A 12,452-nucleotide genomic window follows, 5' to 3' on the forward strand; every position below is an offset into this window, starting at 1 on the left:
AATGGGAATGGCCCGTTGTGCTGTGGAAGCAGTCCAAAGCAAAAAATACAACAAAAACTTGTCCAGTTTTCCTGTGGTGTTATATAGGGCCTGCCTATACTTATGCTGACAAAAACCTACTGTTGTGTTCATCTTTCCTGCTCTCTTTCTGCAACCCAAGCCTGTGTACACCAGTTGGCTGTATCTGACACTCAGGATCTGCAGTAATTCACCTTCTGTGTTATATATCAGGGCTGAGTATCAAGGTGAAAGATGTCACTTCATTTGCTTATTTACGGTCTTCTGGCTTTTTTTTTTTTTTCTTATGGTAACTGAGAGTTTCATAGAAGAAGCAGAGGAAACAATATATTTCAGAGTATCTCCAAATGCAGCTTTCCCTCCCAACTGTTCACAAATTGATCCAGACCACCTCTTTGAGAACAGGTTACACACTACAGAGGAATGCATAACTTGCCCATGAACTGCTGCATATTTTGTCTTGTGTTTACATTTTTCCAAAGGGGAAAAAAAAAAGGACTTTTTTTTCCAGATAAAGATATTTTCTGCTTTTGATTGATGAAATTAGTCTGCATATCCTTGGAGGCTGCCAACAAGTTTACACTAGGAACTGGAATGAATCCATCAATTCATTTCATGTGGGTTCCATCAGATGGCAAAAACCATCACATAGTCCCATAATGCTGGTCTTTAAATCACTGAAGAATGAGGTGACCTGTAGCACTCCCGGCCCTCTGGGCAACACCTTGATGCATAGGGACATTTTGACTGTTTCCAGCAGTCATTCCTATGAGTGGCAATTATATTTATGTGCCTTTGCTCTTGGGAGAAAAAATAGAAGACTGTCTGTGAGACTTGCATGTGGCATGCTCAGAGCAACTCAAGAACTTCTGACATATTGAGCTCAAAGCCTCACACACCCCAGTAACAACTTTGGTGATTAAGGTTTGGTTACAAACCAGTTGCAGAGATTGGCCCTAACAGAATTTAATGAAAGTGATTCAGGTTTGAACACTACTTCAGAGCCCCAGCTTCTTGATTTTTGATCAAATGTGTACTCACGTGTTAATATTTTGGCTGCATCCATCTCTAATTAGCTCGACCAAACAGTATGTGAGAGCTCATGGTGTACTTCACTGAAGAAGAGACTCTGGTCCCCTTTGCCATTTTTATCTTCCTTGTTCCCTTTCTTGTAGCAAATATTTCTGGAATGAGTTTGCGAATCATTGAATCAGGACCTGCCTGCAGTATGTGCAAACAGTGCTGAGAACCAAAGATCAGTGATCACTGACCCTTCCTCCTGCCATCATCTTAGTTTGGCACAAAACCACTGCATTTATAGGAAATATTTGTTTCTTGGACCACCATATGGTTGAAGAAAGGTTTATACCCCAGGGGTTCTGTATTAGATTCCAGCAGGTTACTTCATTAAATGAGCATATCAAATTTGATTGGAAGTTCTCATCAGCTTTCTGTTCCATTTAATTTTATTTTTATACAGATGAAGAAATTACTGTTACACCCATACCCACTGACAAGCCAACTACATTACTTCACATCTACTTTATAACCACATATAATTACATAACCTCTTGGTTTATTTTCTTCCAGAACTCATGGCTCCTCATAGAATCTGTTCTGTCTGAACTAAGAGGCAGATTTTGGCCTAAAAGACAGTTTTCAAGACATTGACATGGTTTGGGGTTTTCCTATATTGAATATTCTTCATTTATTAACCACAATTTGATTCAAGCACAGTAAGAGCTTCACTGATACAGTCTGGAGAGGTTGTGTTAACAAAAGGAAGGCAAACCCAGCATCAAAATACTCTGCATAAACCTCTTTATCATGAGAGATCTTCCATCATTTCAGCCCCATGCTATAAAATCTCTTTTAGCACAGTGTTCCCTCCACTTTGTTCCTCTTTAATTACAGGCACCATGACCACTTTCTCACCTACACTTTCCAATCAGAATTCCTCCTCAAACCCTCCTGTTCTTCACTGACTTCACGAATACAGCAGACAGGGCTGCAAAGTATTCCCACCTCGAGGCAGTGTGAGGGCTTCTTTGGATAAGAATGAGGCTGGTGGATTACCTTCATGTCAAAGCACATAGCTGGGTAGCTAAAAATATACAGAATAAAAATTGGCATCTGGAAGTTTTTGAAGGACTATAGTTTCATGCCTGTATAAACTCACTGAAATCAATTAAGGCTGGAGCATAACCACTGTGGAATCGTCCCTAAGATTGTTTTCAATGCTCATCCCAAGTTACATTCTTAAACATATTGACAGACCACAGAGTAAATTTGCTATAATGTATCACAATAACCCTAAATAATCTGGCATAAACATGCTCTTTCATTCAAACCAAGAAATGCTATGCACTCCTTAGGTGCCAGGGAAGGCACCAGGAAGAGCAGTCCCTGGTCTCCTCATCAGTCCCTGGTCTGGAAGAATTTTTATATATAATTTCATCAATTTTAAAAGCAATGGTTGTCCCAAAGTCCTTCCTGCCATCAGTTTTATTTATTTAAATGACTAGAGCCTGATAAAGAAAAGCTGCAATTCCAGGCTCCTTAATTCTTATTTGCTTAGGTAATGCAGTTGCATACTGCAGAGTGCATGGAAACAGACAACATACTAGGGAACCCTATTTTATGTCAAAAAATACTTCAGGTGCCACATGGCTGCTCCTGGTAAACTGATAGAACTGGAGCAGTGGTCTGCAGACCACGACATCCACTGCAGATAGGATCCACCCTCACCCTGGATGGATGGATGGATGGATGGATGGATGGATGGATGGATGGATGGATGGACGGATGGATGTTCTTCACCTCAGCCTGTGGCAGACCACACCAAGGTCACACATGCCAAAATCCCACACCAAATCAGGCTTTGCAGGGTTTTAACATTCCAGAGCTGAGGAATTACCTGTGCCAGAAGAACACCGCCATACGAAAGCAACACCAGCATATAATTGAAATAATTTATTTACCACTAAAGCACCACAAAAACAGACATACAATGTGTTAAAATACAGAGTAATCAATCACCAAAGTACAACACAGCTGTCCTTTAAGTTCCTTTCTTTTTTCTCCTTTAAACCATGCCAACCATACAGTTGTATTGATGCTCAACAGATAAGAAGTGCTGTCCTACCCCACCCAGCTAAGTGCTATGATTCCCCCTCAGCCCCAGTCAGCCCCTTGGGTCTGATCTCTCCAGATGCTGAACATTTCCCATCAGTTCTCAGGGACTTTGCTTAGACAGTGGCAATCACCTCACCAAAATAAGTCCCCGTTGCACAAAGCCCTGGAGCTGTTGCAGACCCATCTAAAGATCCCGTGAGGGGTATTTACATCAGACCTGAGAGGTGCTAAGGACTCACATGACCCCACTGTGCAGTGGGGAATTTCACCCATGAGCTCTGCAGATTGTAGGATCAGGCCTAACACCTTTGGTAATTAAAGGGAAATACATGCCTAATGAACAGGAAAAAGAAACACTGTAGGAGCTTTAAAATAGAGAATTTCAAATATTATCAGTGCATTTTGAAGAACACTAGAAATTTTTTAAAAATCGATCGTGGGGCAATGAGTTACAGAAATAGTGTTTTATGCTTAGAGAAAAACTCCAAGTCCAAATTTTCAGCTGCATCCAGCACACAGTGAGTAGAGCTGGACAACTGTGCTATCTCCCATTCCACTTTTTCAAAACTGGTTTTGAGCTGCATTCCTGTACCAGAGAACTGCAAAAATATTTTTAAGTTTTGTAAAATGTGCTCACTCTTGTCTTCTCTCCTGTCCAACAAAAATACAGTTCTCATACTGAACCTGATAAAACTAATTTTGCTGTTGTTATACAACAAAATCCAGAGTATGTATTACCCTGAGGAGTTTCACTGAGTTCAGTGCATCTTTTCACTGGAGTTAGTCTGGCTCAAGCAAGTATTAGCAGGACAGATTCTTCACCTCAGCTCACTAAATAAATCAGAAGTCTAGCATACCTTCTCCTCCTGAGCCAGTGGGTGGGACTGGATCATCTCTGGGGCTATGTTCCCATCTAGGCAATGAGCACAGGCTCCACAGAAGTCCTGAGGAGCTGCCTGTGCAAGCCACCATGGCACCTCAGCTTTGCACCAGTATTCTGCTGAAGCCAAAGAAACTGCACTTTTAAAAGTGGAGCTGACAACACCAAGCTCAGGAGTGTCCTCCCAACACTGCTCAGGGCAATGGCAAAAAATGTCCCTCTCACCCAAGCAGAATGCTCGCATTGCAGGTTTCCAGCTTTGCTCTGCAGAAGCATTCATCACGTGAAATGAAACGATTGTGCCTTCTTCAGAATTCTTTTTATTCTTATTTAGGTTGGGGCTTTTTAAAAATGAAGTATGCGATGAGACTTTTTTTCTTTTTACTCCCTCTACAATATGAAAACGTGTAACAACAACAAAACCCTAGGAACCCCCACGTTCCCTTCTCGATTTTTTAAAATAAGCTTTAACGTGAACTCGCAAAAACCAAGGGTCTGACCCTGCCAATCCTTACACATACCCCAACAGCCTGAAGGTCCCTGCTGTGCCACTGCAGAAGCCAAAGGCAATCCTCTGTTACCTGCAGCACAGCAGGGACAGCCCCACGGAGGAGCTGCAGGACCGATGTGCCAGGATAATGCACCCAAGGGCGCTCCACTCCCACCCCACGCGGGCATCGCTGCCTACAGCCAGGCAATATATAAATATATATATATACACACATATATATGTGTATATATAGATATATATATAGGTGCTGCCTACAGCCTCCTGCACAGTGCTGGATGCCATCCTCTGCAAGGGTTTGCCTGGCCTCAGCCAGGCTGGGACATCTCTTCTCTCGACACCTCGCTCCCTGCCCATCTGTTTGGACGTGTCTACAGCCGAAAGAAAACGGGAATGCCCGCAAATCCGCGGATCCAGGCGTTATGAACGGGGACAACTGGAGGAGGAGGAGGAGGAGGAGGAGGAGGAGGAGGAGGAGGAGGAGAGGAGGAGCAGGGGGGGGAGATTGGTTTAATCCATCCTTTTTTTTTATGAAACAGAAAAACAAATGGAGTCAGGTAGCTTATGTCATAATGATGAACAATATACAAAGCACATGTATAGCAAATTATTATAAAACATGTATTTGTAGTGCAAGTCAAAATATAGGGACTCTACTCATACTGGCCAGCTAGAGGGAAACACATGATTCTGAGTGATCAAAAAGAGCCCCAAATTCAAATTCAAAGTCATGAGAGCTGACAGTATTACAGAGTACAAAAATATGGTGAAAATTTACACATTACACATAAAGTACGTAATTTTTTAATAGTTTACAAATAGAGATCTACAGATATGTTTCCAATTAAGCTGGCTTTTACTACCCACCTATTGTAATACTCTAGGTATGGTTACATATACCAAAAGAACAAAAAAAATTCCCATAGCATAGCTATACAGCAACATATTAAGGTCTGAAGATTAGACCAGTACATGTTAAATATTTCACTGGTTTACTAAACTGACATTTTAAATCATTTACAGTAAAAAAAAAAAATCTTATAGACTTGTCTTTGAGACTGAAACAGAGTGTCCTTTATTAGTAAATTATTCAGTATTTAAAACAAGGGTTTGAGACCTTACAAGAAGTCTCTCTAGGCAGATGGCATGAAAAATAAGGTATTTTAAAGGCAGAGTTTGTCAGTAATGTAATAACTGGTTTCTATTTTAATTGAACTAAACTAACCATTACTTTTCTGATTCTTTTGAGCTTGTGTTCCTTTAGGCTTTATCTGTATTTCTGGCAGCTTATTTGGTCTCCACTTTGTCCACATTGGCTGGTTTTCATTTCTCCAATGGTGATACAGAAATGTTCATTTGATAGTTTTTACACACAAATAAATAATGCACTGTTAACTCTATAGCTAAGAGGAATGGGTAGGATGCCTATTGCATAACAATACAGAGAGATCAAGTAAGGCATGGGACAGATACAGCAACTCCACTTCATGGGATTTTCCTGTTTTTTTCCTTTCACATAGTAACACTAACAAATTTCTTCCAGTGTTTATTTTTTAAAAGGTTTCTTTTTTTCTTTAACTTTGCTTCTTGTCTATCTCACACTATGTGTAGGTGAAATGTAGGAAAAAGCCTTCAATGTTTTGCTTCAGATGCCAGTTTAAAAAGAAAAACAAAACAAACTTTCAAACAGTTCAGACTAGTACCGCTTTTTTTTTCTTCTTTTTTTCTTTTAAAAAAATGAACCTGGGTTTTTTATTTTTCTTCCTTTCCTTCTCATTCTCTCTTTCCTTTTTTTCCTTGATTATCTTTTTTTTTTTTTTTTTTTTGTTATAAACACACGTCATGCTGTTTCAGGGATATCCTTTAGCTGCACTTGCAAGACTTTACAATCATGTTGGACAGCTGTTCGATTTTGGGTGTTTTTCCAATGTAGTAGAGGATGGTGAGGGGTTCCAAATCCTGGGATACACAGCACGGAGAGGCTGAAGCTTCTGGATTTATGGTGTTATACAAGCTGAGTACCTAGAAGGAGAAACCAAAAAAGACAGATTAAGGCAGCTACCTCTAATGAGTGAATTGTTTTCTGCATCAGTTCCTCCCACAGCACCTGAGAAAATGCCCACTGAAAGTGGTATGAAGATTCCTGGATTTTAGGGAGTTTTTTATGCTTTTCCACTTCAATCTGGTGTTCACAATATGCCTGAATTTCCTAAGGTTTTGTCCATTCAGGTAAGCCTCAAAGCAGGTACATACTTGGAGTCTGGCTCTGAAGTGTGGCCCTTTGATCAAAAGGCACACCATATTTATGAGAAGAGAGGAAATGGAAAGGTTTTTATCTGCTTCTTCAGGTTGTCATTTGCTGTTTACAGGATTTTGGACTGACAAGTGACCAAAGAGAAAAGAGACCCCTTCAGAGCATAGGCACTCCTCTTCTTTGACCCTCTGGCTACGTTAATCAAGTCTATCAATGCCACCCTGCATGCACCAGGACTCAAGGTGCAGTTACTCCTGCTGAGAGCCACATGCATGGAGTTATCACCTCTGTCACCCTGGATTCCTATGCATGGTTCTCTGCAAGGGAAGTATGTAGGGTTAGCCACTGATGATGCATAGGTGCTCCTGAGAATGCCATTAATGCCTCAGCCAAACACCAAGTGACCTTTTCCTAGAACTTCTACACAACACTTGCAGCTTAGAGAGACAGAAGATCTGTTCAGGACAGCAACACTAACTACTTTATTAGGCAACTTCTGGCTCCTCAGGCAATTATCCAAACCACATATTTGTGACCATGACAGTTACTCTTCCTCTTTCCCTTAAAAACAAGTGCAGTTCCAAAATGTGTGCACCATTACTCCACACCAGCACGGAAACACACTCACCTTATTTACACCTCTGCCTGCTGACACTGCTAACAGCACAATGTCACAGACACTGACTACTATAAAGGGGTCTGAAAACTCAGGAAGAACATGGTATCGTGGTTTTATCAACCATGAAGAACTCAAGCTGTCCCTTGGACACGGTGAGTTGTCCCTGCTGGCTGACACTGACCTGTCATTTTAAGGGAGGCTTGAAAAAGGAGAGACATCATTCTTAGTAAGGACTCAAGGGTGCAATTCTTACTTTATGACAACTATGATGCAAATGTCTGTCTCCTGCATTTATTGTCTAGACATCCTCAGTGACAGCTGAGAGGAAATTAGCACTTCACAGCAGAATACTACTCATCCTGAGGCAGTTGGCTAAAATACCACATCTAAGCCCTAAAATAAAAAGTCCCATCTCAGACAACAATGATTTGGCTCTTCAACATCCGATACACAAAGTCCCTCCTTCCCATATAAATTTTTAAAGTATAAGAAAGAATATGTCTTTTGAAGTAAAAGAAAGACATCTATCAGTAGATTTTCATGAAATTCAGGATGGCAGGTCATAAAAGTATGTGATGACCAGGTGGGATAACTCAGCCCTTTTGTTACTCTGGAAGTGCCTCTCTCTGTGTCTTTGCTGACCAAACTCATTGTGCCATCTTCCACTCATGTCTATAATAAAAGGCCTTTTCCAAGCCACCTCCAAAGGCTACATACTCACAAAAAGTATTCAATCCAACTGTGTGTTCATATCAATGAACATTAAAAAAAAAAAGTAAATCTCTGGGCCAATACAATTTTCCTGCTTCAAAACTAGCTTGAGGCCATGTGTGAGTTCCTCTGTAGGGCCATATTTCATCATCCTTAGTTACTAACTCTGGACACTGGTGCTGATGTCAGTCCCACAAACACAGCTCAACCTACAGTTATAAAAGAGAAGCTGAAGATTAGCAAATCCATTACTTACTCTGCTGTGCTGAGTATCTGAGCTCCATAAATACGGGCAGGCTCCTGCACAGAAATTAGCATGGTATCCTTTAGGTTCATGAATCCATTTCCAGCCAAGATCCCTCTTGAAGTCAATATAAAGTGGACGCAGACAGCAATTATCCTGCACATTCCTGGGAAATAAAATACAAACACATTGGTCAGAACAAAGACAACACTGGGAATAAAAATAATCCAGTTGCTTGCTTCCTGAATGATCCTTTACAGGCCGGCAAGTCTGAGTCACAAAAATTCTCAACTAAATCAAATCAATAGTAGCTTATTCAGTAACTGAAATTACAGTTATTACAGGATGCTTAGACATGGCAGGACTTGCTCACACAGACAAAGCTAATGGCTTCCCTGTAGGACTACTCAAGTGTTTTTCTCCAGATCCTACAAGGGAGACTCTGGGTAGGTGAACAAAGTGGAGATGATAATTTGGCTCTAACTATGGGGCTAATGCATCTGGGAATCATCCCAGATGGAACTGAGCTTCTGCTGTCTAAGGCCACAGCAATCTGCCCCTGTCTCTGTGGGACGGGAGAGCGCCGGGCAGAGACCTGCTGCACGCAGACCCTGGGTCTGAGAAAGAGGGTCTGCATTGGGTACAAATGCCAACTGTAAAGAAACATGATAAACAAGTGCATGACACCTCCCAGGCTGGGAGGAGTGTGTAAGAATACTGGATGTGCAGGCATAGTTACCTAAAACAATAGGCAGCATCTAGAGCACGCTTCTTCCGCCGACTGGGCTGTTGCGACTCAAGTCTGTAGGAGGGTAACAACATTAGCAGAAGATGTGGGGTCTTCCCACTGTATTTTTTCCTATTGGACTTTAAAGCTTTCACATCACCACTGGAATATGTGTAGTCATCAATACCTTCAAAAAATACATTTTGGTGATAAACATTGTGTTGCTTTTTCTTCACAAATTAAATAAACCATCTCTTAAAAAAAAAAAATCTCTCAGAAACCGGGCCATGATGGTGCCAGCTGGGCATGTTTACTGGGGAAATGGGGGCAAATTTCAACCCAAGATGCCTAAGAAATTCACAGTTTTCATGTTAGCTATTGTATCAACCCTCCCACGTTCACATTTGTTTAATGGCATTTCAGTATATTTACCAGAAACGTTTAAATAAGCAACAGAGAAGGTAATTTCTGTCACTGCATCTGTGTGCCTTAGCTTCAGATGCCCCAAGCAGTGATTCTTATGTTGCTTCAGTTAGAGCAGCACTCCCAACTTTCAACAGGCATGTACCTTTTAATACAGTTAAAGCTGCTCTGGATACTTCCCCTTCATTTCCCACTTTTACTTCTATCCCATTAATTTGCTCTATCACATTCACTCCTTTCTGATACTTGTAAATTCCCTGTCTTTCATTGCCAGTTTTTTAAAATCTGCTAATTTTCCCCGTTTTCTAGTCTCTTCCTTCATATGGGCATGGCAAAGAAAGTATTTCTTCTTGAAATGGCAATCCATGGCCTCACATTCTATATTCTCTTTTAACACTAACTGCCTTACTAGCTTCTTACCATGGCAATAGCACAGACTAGAGACTCAAAGTATTTGCCTTTCATAGGAGTCAAGTTATGCCTTTTGGTAAGATCCTTTAGAAAATTAACCTCCCCAGCCAGATACTACCATCTAAACAGAAAAAGATACACTATTCTTTTCTTAACATATGCAATTACAATGACCAAACATGACCATACTAACAGTTTTTTAAATGCACACAATGGCTTTAATCATATGTACAGTACATGTATTTATTTACAGGAAAAAATTCCAATGCAGTGAAACAACGGTTAGAAAAACTTAATACTTGACAAGGAATATAGCCAAATACTTGGACCACAAGTGAACCAAATCATGATACACTTCAATAAATGAAAATTTCATGAACACAACTTAGGTTAAAATTGGTTCTAATATAGCTATAGATTCATATGTGCTGGTGGATGGTTGCTGTAGTACAGTCAATTAAATATAATTTCTCTTTGTGAAACCAAAGTTTAATGGCTTAAAAACACAAGAGAGCTTATATGACCTTGGTATATTTACTCCATATCACCTTGCCTGCTGTCCATAAAGAGCACATATATTCATAACCTTCACTACAGCTTTTTATTTTTTAATGCCCACTCATTCCAATATTTTCAACTAAGTCTGACTCATTATAGTATTAGGATGGAGAACAAAAGGTTTACTTTGAAAATATTGAGTTATTTTCTCATCCAATAGTGGATGGCAAACTTTGCAAGAGTCTTCACTAAATCCAAAACTCTATGTGCAAACTGTGAGCATGCTGCAAACCGTAGCACAGACTCTTAAGGACATCAAAGCTGCATGCATGGAAGGAGACAGCTTTTTTATGCCATCTGATTTTAGAACTGTTCAGGTGATACAGATTTACCCTTGTGATTTAAGTACCATTTCCTACCAGCTGAGAATCATGACTTGCTCAAATGAGCAGGTTTTCAATCAGCTGAATGCCATTTAGGACACAGAAACAGCTTTTTGTTTCCCTCCTCAATTAGTACATACCAAAACATTTTAAAAAGTTGGAGTTTATTTTCTTTCATTACCTGCAAATCTTGCTTCAAGCTCCTCACTTTTATTTGGGATGATGTAATTATTGGAAGGCACAAAGGTACAGCATGGACAATGTAAGCTTATCTTAAATCCAAGATTCCTGTCTGCAAAACATAAAAGTGAGTGTTGTTGGTTTTTACACGTGGAATGACTCTGAAATACTCCTGAGTTAATGGAGGAGCAGCTGGGGCAGGAGTGAAGGCAAAGAGCACTTTTTGTCACCTCTGTGATGGAGCCACTCATGTACAGTCTCAGTGACATCAAAAGACAACCACTCTCCTTCAGCTCTTGTTTTAACTACTTTGCTGTCGATATAGCGCTGTCCTGGTGATGATAACTCTTTAGATTTTAAAACCTGCAAGAAACAAAAAATAAGATTGCCTACAGGTTAACATTTAGCTGATTGCTTTTAAAATGGACTGCTAACATTAGAAAATAGCACAAGAAACTCTGACAGCTGAAACCTCTATGCAGCAGCAGAACATTCGTGCACATTTTCAGAAAGAATCTTCTTTGGGTGTGTAAGGAGAACAATATAAAAACACCCTAATGAAATCAGCTTAGGCTCCCAAGCAAAACACACCATCATATATTCCTTTGTGAGAGAAATCACACAGAAGGAACTGCCCTGAAAATTTATCCTGTAATATAAGAGCTGAAGAGATCCCAGTAATCATCAAAAGAAGCTATTTTACCTTCTTCAGTAATACTTACACTGGCTAGAGCATAAGATGCCAAAGTCCAGGCTGTACAATGTAGTCTGTACACTGAAGATATTACACTGCTCCCTTATAACTAACCTAGGATATTGCCTTATTCATGCTTTTAGCCTTCCCTCTGAATTTCAGGTACTAATCATCCATTTAACAGAAGGCCATGCATGGATTTGTGCAACAGGTGAGGCTGCTTCCATCCAGACTTTGATGCAGGCTGTATTTGTATTTGTGTCAAATGTGTCAGCAAAGCTTCCACTGACCAAGCAATAAAAAATACCTGAACAAAAGAAACCCAGGCCCTGCAGGACCAGCATTTCAAGTGCCCACAGTCGTTCTCATCTCAGGCAAACAATTCAGTGAGTGCCTTCCCACATACAAGCATAGCCTGCTATTATTTACCCACACTCTAGGACAAAAACAATTGGCCTTTTGGCTGTTGACAGGTTTCTGGTTTTCTGGTTATTACTCTGTTGATAGTTTTGTGATGCAGGGAGCTGGAATGCCATGCAACATTAAGTCAGCTCCAATCAAGACAGCACACGATAACATCACTTTGTAACTTTTGGCATGCCAGCTGTGCGACTTCACATATTGTTTCGGGTTTTTCCATCCTTTAAGCACCCAAGTCCATCTCCAAATGAGTAACTGACAACATCTCATTGTTTCCTCCTATTTTCTCAGCCCAGAACAACCTGATATCTAGCAAGCACTGCTGTAATAAAATCATGGTGAAACCA

The 12,452-nt window shown here is 40.4% G+C and overlaps 1 protein-coding gene across 1 annotated transcript in view; it reads right to left on the bottom strand.

Annotated features, from left to right (window-relative positions):
- Window positions 1–5,139: 5,139 nt before the first annotated feature.
- Window positions 5,140–12,452, bottom strand: part of TGFB2 (transforming growth factor beta 2) — a 58,630-nt gene continuing 51,317 nt past the window's right edge. Inside the window, exons 3-7 of the mRNA XM_014876916.2 lie at window positions 11,222–11,354; window positions 10,993–11,103; window positions 9,109–9,283; window positions 8,382–8,535; window positions 5,140–6,563 (exon numbers count right to left, since the gene is read on the bottom strand). Coding sequence (XP_014732402.1) covers window positions 6,405–6,563; window positions 8,382–8,535; window positions 9,109–9,283; window positions 10,993–11,103; window positions 11,222–11,354 — 732 coding nt within the window. The 3' untranslated portion in view covers window positions 5,140–6,404. The remainder of the gene's footprint in view (window positions 6,564–8,381; window positions 8,536–9,108; window positions 9,284–10,992; window positions 11,104–11,221; window positions 11,355–12,452) is intronic.

The sequence above is a fragment of the Sturnus vulgaris genome, chromosome 3, assembly GCF_052056855.1.
Source record: "Sturnus vulgaris isolate bStuVul1 chromosome 3, bStuVul1.hap1, whole genome shotgun sequence".
Lineage (NCBI taxonomy): Eukaryota > Metazoa > Chordata > Aves > Passeriformes > Sturnidae > Sturnus > Sturnus vulgaris.